Source organism: Tenrec ecaudatus, chromosome 7, assembly GCF_050624435.1.
Source record: "Tenrec ecaudatus isolate mTenEca1 chromosome 7, mTenEca1.hap1, whole genome shotgun sequence".
NCBI lineage: Eukaryota > Metazoa > Chordata > Mammalia > Afrosoricida > Tenrecidae > Tenrec > Tenrec ecaudatus.
This window is the reverse complement of record NC_134536.1, coordinates 7,547,539-7,561,603: the sequence shown is the minus strand read 5'-3', so window position 1 is coordinate 7,561,603 and position 14,065 is coordinate 7,547,539. Positions and strand designations below refer to the sequence as shown.

Here is a 14,065-nt window from a genome sequence, read left to right as displayed (position 1 = left end):
GTCTCTTTAACAAAGGTGGTGGCAAACCTGGATGTGCATTTGCAGAAAAATGAAACAGGTTCCACACTTCGCTAATATGTATTCAGTTGGGTGAAGGGAAAGGCAATATACAATAAGAGGGGCAGCACAGCATGGTCAAGGCGAATGAAGACACTAGGAGGTACACAAAAATGAGTGACGACAAAAGTAATTGCTAGTAAATACACAAGCCAGTAGGAACAGTAATAAACATTATCTATAAGTAGATATGTAGATAGACATATGTGGGAAGATTAATGAGAATACAACTAAGAATACATGTTAAGTTTGGCAAAGATATTTCTTTCTTTCCTTTTTTATTAAATACTTTTATTGGGGGCTCTTACATCTCTTATCACAATCCATACATTCATCCAGTGTGTCCAACACATTTGCACATATGCCGCCATCATCATTTTCAAAGCATTCTCTTCCCACTTGAGTCCCTGATATCAGCTCCCCATTTCTTCCTCCCTCCCCCACCTGCCATCCCTCATGAACCCTTGTTAAGTTATAGATTATTATTTTCATATCTTACATTGTCCTCTGTCACCCCTCACCCACTTTTCCGTTGTTTGTCCCCCTGAGAAGGGGTTATATGCCAATCCTTGTGATGGATTTTCCCTTTCTTCCCACCCTCCCAGAATCCTCCTGGTATCTCTACCCTCATTGTTGGCCCAGAGGGGTTTATCGATCCTGGCTTCTCTGTGTTGCAGGCTCTTATCTGTAGCAGTGTGCATGCTCTGGTTGAATCCAATTGGTAAGGTAGAATTGAGGTCATGATCGTGGGGGGAAGGAAGCACCAAAGAACGAGAGGAAAGTTGTGTGTTTCATTGGTGCACACATGTGTTTGTATGTGCTGAAAATGCACCCAGGAATGTTGTTGTAGTTGTTGGCTGCTAGCAAGTCAGTTCTGACTCATATTACCTCTGCGTACAGCAGAGGAAAAGCCTGCCCAGGTATGTGCTCTTCCCACAATCGCTATGTTTGAGCCCATTGTTGCAGCCAACGTCAATCCATCTCATCCTGGGTCATCTTCTTTTGTTGCTGCCCTTCAACGTTACCAAGTGTCACGTTCTCTTCCTGGACGGGTCACTCCTGATAATACGTCTAGCATCTGTCATATGATAACATGCCATTCTTGCTTGTCAGGAGCATTTTGGATGCACGTCTACCAAGACAGATTTAGCTGCTCTTTTGGCAGCTCATGGTACTTTCAATATTCTTTCCCAGTGTCAGAATTCAGATGCACTGGCTCGTCCTCAGTTTGCCTTATTCATTGCTCAATTTGAGGCTACTCAAAGTACCATGGCGTGAGGCAGGTGCACCTGAGTGATATCCTTTCTCTTCAACTTAAAAAAAATCATTTTTATTGGGGGCTCATACAGCTCTTATCACAATCCATACATCCATTGTGTCAAGCACATTTGTATATATGTTGCCATCATCCTTTTCAAATCATTTTCTTTCTACTTGAGTATCAGCTTCTCATTCCCCCCACCCCATGAACCCCTGATAGATTTTAAATCATTATTATTTTCATATCTGACATCGTCTGCTGTCTCCCTTCATCCACGTTTCTGTTGTTCGTCACCATGAGTGGAGGGTGGGGTTCCCCCTACCTACTCCCTATCCGCATGGTATCCGCATGGTATCCCATTATTGTTCCTGAGGAGTTTATCGGTTCTGAGTTCCAATTGTCGAGAACTCTTTTCTGTACCAGTGTACATGCTCTGGTCTAGCCAGGTTTGTAAGGTAGAACTGAGGTCATGATAGTGGGGTGGAGGGAGGGTAACCATTAAAGAACTAGAGAGATGTTGTATGTTTCATTGGTGCTATACTGCAGCCTGGCTGGATTGTCCCTTCCTTGTGACCCTTCTGTGGGGGGATGTCCAATTGTCTACAGATGGGCTTTGGGTCTCCATACAACCCCCATCCTTCCCATTGATATATTTGTTTGTTTGGGGTCTTCTAATACCTGACAGCTCATGATCACACAGGCTGGTATGGTTCTTTCATGTGGTCTCTGTTGCTTCCCAGCTAGATGGCCACTTATTTATCTCCAGACCTTTACCACAGATGCTATATCTTTTAGTAGTCAGGCACCATCAGCATTCTTCACCACATTTGCTTATGCACCCATTTGATCTTCAGTGATCCTGTCAGGAAGGTGAGCATCACAGAATGCAAGGTTATTAGAATAAAATTTTCTTGCATTGATGGAGTACTTGAGTAGAGGCCCAATGTCTGTCTGCTACCTTAATACTTAACATATAAATATATGTATATAGCTATATGCAAATATATTTACATATGTGTGTGACTTTATTTATGCCTCTATAAATGTCCTTTGTCTCTTACGTCTTTCCTCGATTTCTTTTTATTTTCCTCTTGTCCCATTATCATCTTCAATCTTCATTTGGCTTTCAGTAATTCTTCTTGGCTATACTGAACTTGATCAAACCCCACCAGGCATTCTACGCCCTCCTCGCCATCAATCTTAGATCACTTGTTGTTCTCTTGTCCCTAGGTTTGTTGGCTCCCCCTCCCTTTCTGACCACCTCCCCCTCTTCTATGTTCCCCCAGAACCATTGTTTTCTCCTCAGGATTGTTTATCCTACCTATCTTATATAGATAGACCGGGGTGGGGGTGGGGAGCCTATAAATAGTTCCAGGTCTGTCTGTTGACCTTTATGAATGTTTTCTGATTGGGTCTGCTGAAGTGACATGTCCTGTCTCCAAAGTCTATTTTGGGGATTCCTCAGGGACTTCATTGCTTTGCTCCCCTTGATGCCCTTTGTGTTTCACCCTGGTGTGTAGGGGGGTGTCAAATTGAGCACACTTCCCATTCTGTCTCCAGTGTTGTCCCTCATGGTGCTATGGATCAGTGAGAGGACACTGTGTCCCGTGGCGGGGCTGTCCCTATGGTCCTCTCTGTGCATTGTCTGCTCCAAACAGGAATATGGTCCTGAGGGCTTGGTGGACCAGGATGTGGTTCTCTCGCCCTCCCTCCCTCTTATTTTGCTCCCGTGATTTCTGAGCAGACCCACTCCTCTTTCCCAGCTGTATCTTCAGTGCTGCCCTCTGTAATGTATTCTTCTGAGGGAAGGGATTCACGTAGCTGGTATTTGGGCCCCCTGCAGACTTCTGTTGGTTCCCTGCTTCAGGCCAGTATGTTGCCTTCAAGTCTTGGCACATCAGGTTGAGGTTTGGTCCCTCTCTCCCTTTCCTATGAAAACATTAAAAATACCTTCCACATGGGTGAGTTAATGCCCTGTTCCCCTGAATCCCCTGCTACCCGTGTCCTCGTTTGTTTGCCTCTTCAGCGTTTTAAAGAGGTCTTGTGCAGCAGCTTTTCCCAGTGCGATACATCATTTTATTCACTGACTGCGGCTTTCTTAACTCTGGTTCTGAGCCAGCTGAAATCCTAGACAAGTTCCATTGTTTTCTCCCTTAATTATGAGATGGTCTCCTGGCCCCGTTGTTAGGATTTTTGACATTAAGTTGCAGTCCATCCTGGAGGTGATAGTTCTTGGTTTCATGAGTCAGAGCGCCTCAGGTTCAACAAGGTTGTATCATCTACACATTGCAGGTTGTTAGGAGGCCTTCCTCCAATCCTGAGGCGACACTCTTCTTCGCACAGTCCAGTTTTGCCCCTGATTTGCTCAAAGTGAAGATTGAAAAAGCCTGTTGAATGAACACAACCACTCTGACCCACACCTGTCCTGATTGTCACCAGCGTGATTGTCCCTTGTTCTAGTTCACTGACTGCCTCTTGAGCTTTGTACAAGTTCCTCATGAGCACAATGAAATGTTCTGGACTTTCCATTCTCCTCGGTGTTATGATCCACACAATTGAACTCTTGGGCATAGTCAAAGAAACAAGTAAACATTTTTCAGGGGTTAAGAATTTTAAGTGTTTTGTTTTTTTATTTTTAAAGAAGGAGACGCCTGGGTCATTGATTTGGCTGAATAATTTATGCCCCCCACCGCCCCGGGCAAAAGTAGTTAAAAATATCTCCAATAATACATTTTAACCCAGTACTTACAAATATACAAGCTTTTGCAAATATATCATCTTTTAAAATTTTTTAATCATTTTATTGGGAGCCCTTACAGATATCATAACATTCCATAACCAATCACATCACACAGTATTGTACAACTGCTTCCACAAACAGTTTAAAACATTTTCTTTTTTCTTGAACTCCTTGGTATCAGCTCGCCTTTATCCCTTCCTTCCCCCATCCAGCTCCCTGAGAATCCTAATTCTTTTTTCCCCCCTACAATAGTATTTTTATTTTTGCCACGTCTTATACAATCCAATATATCCATTCACATTCAGTTCTGTTGCTCCATCACATCCTTTCGGGTTTTATTTATTTATTTATTTTAAAATTCATTTTATTGGGGACTCATACAGCTCTTATCACAATCCATATATACATCCATTGTGTCAAGCACATTCCTACATTTGTTGCCCTCATCATTCGCAAAACATTTGCTTTCCACTTGAGCCCTTGGTATCAGCTCCTCATTCCCCCCATTCCCACCTCCCTCATAAACCCTTGATAATTTATAAATTATTATTATTTTATCATATCTTACACTGCCTGACATCTCCCTTTACCCACTTTTCTACTCTCCATCCCCCAGGGAGGAGGTTATATGTGGATCCTTGTAACTGGCTCCCCCTTTCCAACCCACCCTTCCATATCACCAATATTACCATTGACTGCTTTGAGCAGGGCTATTGTCCTCAGGGCTTGGTGGGTCAGGGTGTGCTCCACTCCCTTCCTCCCCCTTCATTTGCTTCAGCTTCTGTTTGGGTATGGTAGATTGGTTCCTTTCCCTCACCAGAAGGTCTATTGTCATTCTCTGTGGCATACCCTTCCATCGTGGGGGTCAGGCCGGTTCTGGTTAGGGCCAGCCTATAGTCCAGTCTTTTTATGGATTCCTCCATGTGTTGTGTTGCCCTCCTGACATATGCACTTAATTGCTTTCCTATTTCTACCTTCTCATATAAAATACATCCTCCTAATAATCAGCTGACTTCGAAAGTTGAAGCATTTCTTTTAAAAAGAAAGTTCCGCTCCTTACCAGTGTATAACTGGGACACATTAGCGCTCTCTTGATCACTATTCATCCTTCCTTTTTGACTGTGGAAACCCCGTGTCTGTCAGAGAAGAACCGGGCCCTTTGCGGCTTCCTTCTCTGCCATGTGTTTGCTGTGTGTCTCTGTGTCCATCTGCCATTTTTACTTATTTATTGGTTGGTTTATTTATTTTTCTCCACCCACCCCCACTGTTTCCTTCCACTATCTCTCAGCCTGCTCATGACCTTCAAAGTCTTCTTTCCGTGTGAAATAATCTCCTTGATTTTTTCGTATGATAGCAGTGGCCACTACAGTATGGGTCTGTCTGAGATGGACTCACTGGGTTGAGCACCATGTTTTCCAAACTCGTCCACGCTATGAAGTGCTTGACAGCGTCATCGTTGGTTTTGAAGGCTGCCCGGGGCCACTGTAAGGATTAGACCAGACGTATGCATCTATGCCTCCACAGGCAGGCGTTGTGCTTGGGCTTGTTGTTTTTTGCTATTGTGGCTAGCCCTGCGATAAACATGGATGTGTGTCTATCTGCTCCGGTTTTGTTTGTTTTCTCTTCGTGGCTGGCCCATATGGCATTCCAGTCTCTCCTCCACCTCCTCTCCACTATTTATTATTATTTTTTATTTTGCTAACAGAGCTGGTACGAGGTGATATTTCCTCGCTCTTTTCATTTGCATATCTATAGCTAGTGACCGCAAGCATGTCTTCGTAGGATGTTGGTCACCTGGATGGATTGTATATATCGTGTTCAAGCAAAGGCAAAACGACTCTATGTATACAATCCACATTCCACCATGGACCTGGTGCAAGATCAGGCCGTGTTCTGTTCCACGTGCTGGGAGCACCGTGAGTTGACGCCAACCTCTGTGCCTGCTAACAGTAACAAGCCTGCCTCCAAATGCCAACTAGATGTGACAGTACGACTTGCTGTCTCTGTAAGAGTCCCAGGCCCACTCTTCATGGCTCATCAGTTGGTTAGCTCTTTCATCGCCAAAGTCCCAGTCGGCATCCAAAGAATGATTGTCATGAGTTTGAAATCTTCAAAGGGTTCTAAGGATATATTCTCCGGGTTCGCCTTGCCCTTTGGTAGTTACAGTTACCAAACACTTGGCTACCTGGGTGGCTTCGGACACAAACCAGCCCCAGTGAAGAGCTGCAGGCTGTTAAGTGCTGTCCAGTCACAGCACCCTCGTGTGCAACAGAGCGAAACAGAGCCTGGCCCTGGGGAATCCCCACATTTATTACTGTGTCTGAGGCAATGGTTGCTGCCACTGTGTCGATTCATCCCCCGACTGCCTTCCTCTTTTTCACGACCTTCTCCGTTACCATCATATCTTCCCCCAGCGACTGCTCCGCCTGATAGCATGTCCACTGTCCACGAGAAAAAGTCTTGCCATCCTTGCTTCTAAGGACCATTCAGGCTGTACTTCCAAGACAGATGTCTTTGTCCTGGTAGTCCACAGTATTTTCAAGAGCATTCGTCAACCGCATGGCTCACCTGTATCCACCGTGTGCAGTTTTCCTTATTCAGCATTCAGCTTGCACGTCACGTGCATGTGAGGCGACTGAAAAGAGTGTGACTTGGATCACGCTCACCGTCGGTCTCCAAGTGACGTCCTTGCTCTTCAACCCTTTGAAGAGCTCTCTGCGACATATTCTGCCCAGGGTAATACATTTATTTGAGGCTTGACTGTTTCCATGTCCGTCAATTGTGGATCGAAGTCACATTAAATCCTTGACAACTTCAAACTTTTCTCCATCTCAAATTATTTTTTACTATCATCAAAAGTTGATTATGACCCATAGTAACAGGTTTTCTGAGACAGTAACTCTTTATGGGAGTAGAAAGTCTCATCTTTGTCCTGTTGAGCAGCTGTTGGTTTTGAACTGCCAACTCTGTGTTTACCAGCCCAATATGTAACTACCATGCCAGCAGGGTGCCTCAATTAGAGTCACTAAAAAAGCAAGTTCCAGGACTCATCTAAAGGACCCCAGGTCTTAAAGGTTTGAAGATAAACAAGTGGCCATCTAGCTGGGAAGCAACAGATAACGCATAGAAGAAGCACACCAGCCTGTGTGATCAGGTGGTGTCAACAGGATCAGGTATCAGGCATCAAAGACCCAAAACAATCATACCGATGCAGATGAGGGGGACCGGAGTGGAGACCAAAAGCCCATCTGTAGACAATTGGGCATCCCCTCACAGAAGGGTTACAAGGAAGGGACAAGCCAGTCAGGGTTCAGTATAGCACTGATGAAACATGCAACATTCCTCTAGTTCTTTAATGCTTCCCCCCTTATCCTGACCCCCCACCCCCGTCATGACTCTAGTTCAACCTTACAAATCCAGCTAGACCAGAGCATGTACCTGGTCCAGATAAGAGCTCTCTCCACACAGAATCCAGGATAGATAAAACCCTCAGGAACAGTAATGGGGGTAGTCATACCATGAGATTAGGGGGAAGGTGGGGGAAGAAAGGGGGAACCAATCGCAATGATTGCCGTATTACCACCCCCACCTCCCAGGGAAATGAATGACAGAAACATGGGTGACGGGAGGTAGCAGATGATATAATAATGAAAATAACAATAATTTATCAAGGGTTCACAAGGGTTGGGAGGGTGGGGTAGGGAGACAAGGGCGGGCGGAGCTGATACCAAGTGCTCAAGTAGAAAGAGAATGCTTTTAAAAGGACGGTGGAAACATATGTACACATGTGCCTCAAACAATGGATGTATGGATTGTTATAAGAACTGCAAGAGCCCCTAATAAAATGATTTATTAAAGGAAAATAAATAAATAAAATCAATCTCATATTGGGGGTGGGGGGAAGGACCCCTGGCAGTACAGTGGTTAAATGCCTGGGTACTAACTCAGAGGTGGTCAGTTCAAAAAATTATAACTTTGGAAACCATGTAGGGCAGTTGTAGGCTTCCTGACAGGGTCTCCTTGCGTCAGAATCAACTGCGTAGTAGTGGGTTTGGTGAGGTATGACTCATGTCCTGCGCTTGTAATTTGACTCTGAGGTGTATCTCATTACTCACAATTTAGCCTAAATAATTATATGTAGAGAGGGGCATCTAAAATATATATGTTATGTCACGCATTTAAATTTTTTCCTCATTATAGAGCCCATAAACGTTTTATTTCCAGCATGTTGAGTCATGTTTAGGTAGAAATCATGATCTCTTAAAAGGCTAGACACCTCCTAGTTATTTCAGGGGAGGCTGGGGGCGGTGCTCATGTAAGGGATCAATTCCATCAGCGTATAATTACTTTAAAATTAAAGCCAATCTAGACTTACTTACATTTTATTTTTAGATATGAGATGTTTTAAGCTATCTGGGATAATGATAGATTTCCATGGAGTGTGTTCATGTATATTCATTTCAGGAGATAATCAAGAACTTAACGAAAAAAAATCTGATTCTACATTAATGACTAAACTATAAAATTTTCTTTTTTTTTAAATTTTCAAACTTTTGAAATAAGTTGATATATTAGGCTGAATTCTCTAGAGATACATGAAATATATATATATATATATATATATATATATATATATATATATATATATAAAACAAGGGGTATATAAGAATGTTCATACACACATATATATGAAATAAATTTATATCAAGAAAGTGGCTCACACAGTTCTAGAAGTAGGTTAAGAACAGTCTGGTTCAAGTCCGTGGGTCAAATGTTAAGCTGGAAGTTTTTCCTCACTTGCTTGTCTGCCAGGCTGATGAAGCAGGAAGATCATAACTAGTAGATACAGAGGAGGATGAATTCATGTTGGCAAGGTGGCAGGCTCTGATTGCTGCTGGTTTCAGCGGCAATATGGTGGCCCCTTGGCTCAAGTCAAAGAACCAGAGGTTGCTGAGCCAGATGCAGGACTCACACCTTCAGGAAGTAAACGAACCCTCCACCTCGCCTACTTAGATAGGCTACCGGCCACACCCCTAAAGACACTTCATCAGGCCTGTGACCAGAGTCAGGCGGTTGTACTCTCCCACACTCCTCCCACAGCTGCGTGGTTGCTCAGAGCAGATCACATCATGGAGAACATCAAAATACTGGAAATCCAGGCTCAGCCAAAATGAGGCAAAATCTAGCTATCACAATTGGAAGAGGAGTGGGCAACAAAATAAACTGGATTGGTGTAATTGAAATTGTAATTTAATCGCTTCACTTCCCAACAAATTCAGTTGCTCCACAGAGTTTTCAAACCTGCGAGCTTTCAGAAGCAGATTGCCAGGCCTGTCTTCGGAGACACCTGTGAGTGGGTTCGAGCCACCGGTCCTTTGGTTACTAGTTACCTTCTGAGTGGTTCCTACCGGTGGTAACCTGAAGTCATGCCATTTTCATGGTAGTTGACATATTTGAGCCCATTGTTTGGTTATTTTAGCAATCCCTCTCGTGAATATTGCCTACCATTGTTGGTGAGTTGATTTCAACGTGTAGTTACTCTGGAAGATAGAGTAGAACTGTTCCTAAAGGTTTCTGAAACTGTATAACCTCCTTTCCCTTTTCCTGAGGAGGCTTGGTGAGCTTGAACCGCCGTCGTTTGGGTTAGCAGCCTAGCACTTAATCCACTGCACCACCAGGACTTGTCATGGCAAAGAGACTTTTACAATGGAACCTGTAGGAGCTTGAATTCAACAGGTCGGCCTTATTTTTCCGGCTCGTGTAGGTTTTCCATTGTTGACAGGGTGGAGTCTAACCGCTTTTGAAATTGCTAAGTTTGCTGGGAAATATTTGAGTTCTCTTTCTCTGAAAAGTTCCTGCCTTCCACAGGTTTTACTGTAGAATCTCAAGTTCATATTTTCAACAATGATTTTTCTATCCTTCTGCAAAGATGAACCAAACACAACAGCCATCCTGTGCAATGCAGTAGGGTCAACAACAAAGGTAGCACCAGAAATAGCTTCTGAAATGGCAATCTTGTCATTGTCAACAATGCCACCGCATCAAAGTGACACCATCTCTCTCTACATCCACTTTCCACTTATCCACATCGGTGAGTTCCAAAGATCAAGTCATTATGCAACAATAGGCATTATGCAAAAATGGAGGGTGACCACATCATATCACAAGAGGGAAGTAACTACATTATCATACAACTGACAACCCACTGAGAACCATGGTCTTGCCAAGTTGAGACATAACCTTCACCTTTGCAGCCTAACTTATTCTTGCCTCACACCTCAGGGATCATTCCTGCCAGACCTACATTTTTAATGTGCAAAATAGTCAAATAGTTGATTCTTCCTACTGTTTGAAATGCAAAATGTGCAATGACTTGAGTGGATGGAAGAGAGACAATATTTTAGTTGAACCAACATATTCCTGAGAATTTTAAATAAAATAAAACACTTAATTTAATATCATTTTATTACCTAAAGCCTTTTTCATTGCCATATAATTCACACGTCATACAACTCAATAGTTCAATCATATTAAGAAGACCTGTGCAGTCACCACCACAATATATTTTAAATGTTTTCTTCTTTCTTGTAGTTATGGGGTTTTGCTCCCCGTTTCTCCCACACCCTCCTTCCCATGTCCCGGGGTAATTATTAATCCAGTTACTATATAGATTTTGCCAATCCTGGACTTTAAATACAGAAAAAACATGCGAAACAAAATAAAGAAACACGAAAAGCCCAACAACAATCACAAAATGAAGCAGGAATAACCTCAGTCGAAAAGAAAGTGGAAAATATTAAAATGGGGGTACATTTGAAATGAGTCAGAGAGAGATCAAAAGTAAAATGTGGGAAGGGGCAGCATCACCCTCTCTTATTGCACTCACTGCCATCAAGTAGATTCTGACTCATCGCGAGCCTGGAGGACAGGCTAGAACTGCCCGTGGGTTTCCAAGACTGTAAATCCTCGTCTTTCTCTTGATTTTAAACTCTAGGTATTATAAGAGCCAAAGTATTGCAATTTTGCGCACCTTGATGTGTCTTAGGAAAAGGAAACCTATTCACTTAGGAAGCGAGTCACCTCCCACCGTGTCTGCAGCCTGGCCGGCAGAAAACCAAAGCCCTAATTGGTGAAAACATCAGGGAGTTGGATCAGCAGCTGGAAATAAAAAAAGTCAAATAAAACAACGGCTGCCCAGTCCTATCCTGCCAGGCTCCCTTCCATGGTCACCTCCCAGGTGTCAGGGATTTCAGGGCTGACTTGGCAAGTGTCGGTCACCACGCCTGTCTTCTAAGGGGTCTCTCATCCAAACATATGTGTACCACCCAGGCCTCCCCTCGCTGAAATCATGTGCCGTGATGACCTCTAATCTTAGAATGCCCACATGAGTTTTCCAAGAGGCCTAAAGGTGCCATTTAGGGAAATGTGACTGCTGCCTGCCAGGACTCGTCCTCCGTGGTTTAAGGAGCAGGTAAGTTTCCACTGCTAACAGCCGGAGACGTGTTGGCACACATACTGTATGCCTTCCCCTTGATCTCGATATCTTGGAGATATTACCTTACCTGACTTTTAAGCATCATTTAGAAGCCATAACTATGTGATGAAAAACCATAACATAGGTCTGATAAGAATTTGCCTCAGAATTGTATTACTGTAACTTAACAGAATGCTTATTTGGATTTTAAGAAGTAGGCAAAGCTGAAAGGGGGGAGGGGGAAGCCCTTGGTGGAAAATGCTTCCAAAGTACTGAATTAGGCTAGAGTTTCTTGTGCTTTCTGCCAAATGAAGCAATGTAATTCTGCCAGTGTTATATAAACAGTAGGGTCTTTTATCAGATTGGCGTTAGCTCCATGCCAAGGAGAGTCATTCTCTTTGTATAAAAGTGACTTTGAAGATGAATAAGTAACAGAAGATTAATAAACATGGTTTATGAACATCGAAAAAAAAGTTTAATGTCTTCTTGTGTGTATACTTTGGGAAAAGGAGAGAAGGTCCTACCCCCACACCCCCCCAGTTCTAGGTGGATTGTCTTAGGAGAATGTCTTCTGTTCCGGTGTCTGAGATGAGCCCACGGTGGTCCACAGTGGTGGTTTGTAGGACTCCCCCAGGACCAAAGCAAACCTCTCTAAGCCAGCATACCCATCCGGCACAGTCCTGTGCAGCCGCTGCCCATCCCTCAGAGGAGGCTTGTGTGTGGTGAGGATGGCGCTGAGCAGGTTTCCACAGACCAGGGAGGAAGGTCTGGCGATGTACTCAGGAACATCAGCCAGTGAAGACCTCACGGATCACAGCGGTCCAGGGCGCTGGTGCCGGTCCAGGCAGTGGCTCCCTTCCTCGTGCACAGGGTGGCCATGAGTTGGGGACCTGCGATGGCAGCTACAGCAACGACGGGGAAAGAAAGCCAGTCCCCCCAGTGATTTGATCCGACAATGTTTTGTCTGTCTGGTGATTTCCAGCCTTTCTCTTGCAGCGAAACTGCCGGAGGACTGTAATGTGGTGTCCGCGACCAGAAAAATTGAACTATCTCTTGATGAAAGGTCACTGAATCATCCTTGTGTCATCATGCTACAACAGAGCACTTTCCCTCCCGGGTCTTGCACTCACACAGACAAGATTTCTTACAAACTTATACAAAGAAGAAATAGGAATTGACTAGACATTAATCGCGATCTTTAAATCATGCTAATAATACATGATGTTTACCTACAGATTAGATGAAGTAACAGAAGGGAGTAAAAAAAAAAACCTCCTTTCTTTTTAGCCTCTTTTACATTCTTTGGGAACTCCAAGAGGTTCATTTCCTATAAGATTTCACCCACATAAGAATGACTTATCAAAATGCCTGATATCTTAGGCTGATAACAGTCTTCCTAAGCTAACTGTGATGACCGCCCAATCAGGGGGAAAAGTCTAATATTTAGAGGTTGTGTTCACAGGACAGTCTTTAGTAACTGGATGTCTATTTTTAAGTTGCTTGCCCAGGGAAGTATGACGGGGTCATTGAGGAAACATTTTCTGCCTCAAATCCATTCCTTTTGGAGGAAAGCATATGGGAATTAAAATAAGAATTCAGAGACCCGAAAGACGAAAGTAGCATTTCCGACAGCGAACGAACACGCGTGTGATGGCTGCTCTATTCATGTTAGTTGCCGGGGGATCTGCTCTGACTTCTAGTGACCGGAACAGAGCAGAACAAGTGCCATCAGTCCCGAGCCATCTCCGCCATCTCTGATGCTCGAGCAATATGGTGGAGGCTTGCGTGTCGGTCCATCTCATTCCCACTCAACCCTTTTCCCCACTGCTCTTTCCCACACGTGCTGTCCTTTCCCGGGAGTGGTCTTTCCTGTTGCTGCGTCCAATGGGAGACAGTCTCACCGCCATGGCTTCCAGGGAAGCCTGCTGATAGACGTTCTTCTGAGATGATCTGCTGCTTCTTCTGGCGGCACCTGGTGCATTTTGCAGAGAGCCTCCTTCTGTCCTTCTTTTGCCCTGTCCGGATTTCATATGCGTATGAAGATGGTGCAAAGACCGTGGGCTGGCCGGGTGTTCCTTGGTATCCAATGGTTATGGGTTCTTCAAAAAGAAGGATGTAACCGGCTTTTTAAAACACTGGACATTGCATCCTGGCAGTTGTTTAAGCTTAGAATATGTGCCTGTGAGAGGGTACATTTTCAGAAGGCATGTAAGGAGGACTGATCTACACAAAAAGCCAAGGTGTCTGGGGGTACAGCTCTCAGTACATCCGCGTGTGTTTTCTCTCTTCCCAGTTTAACCTCGTCTGTGCCAAAGCGTGGATGCTGGACTTCACCCAGGCCATCCTGAACCTCGGCTTCCTTGCTGGGGCGTTCACCTTGGGCTACGCGGCAGACAGGTGGGTATGGACACGTCACCGCGGTTTCCCTCAGGACAACATAGCATTGGCTTAGTTCTCTGGCGCTGCTGTAGCAAACCCCACCAGTGGGGGTGCCTTTAACAACTGAAATGTATCTTCTCATGAGTCAGGAGGC

The 14,065-nt window shown here is 44.2% G+C and overlaps 1 protein-coding gene across 1 annotated transcript in view; it reads left to right on the top strand.

Annotated features, from left to right (window-relative positions):
* Nucleotides 1-14,065, top strand: part of SLC22A3 (solute carrier family 22 member 3) — a 113,794-nt gene that overhangs the window by 26,899 nt on the left and 72,830 nt on the right. Inside the window, exon 2 of the mRNA XM_075554293.1 lies at nucleotides 13,826-13,929. Within this exon, the coding sequence (XP_075410408.1) occupies nucleotides 13,826-13,929 (104 nt within the window). The remainder of the gene's footprint in view (nucleotides 1-13,825; nucleotides 13,930-14,065) is intronic.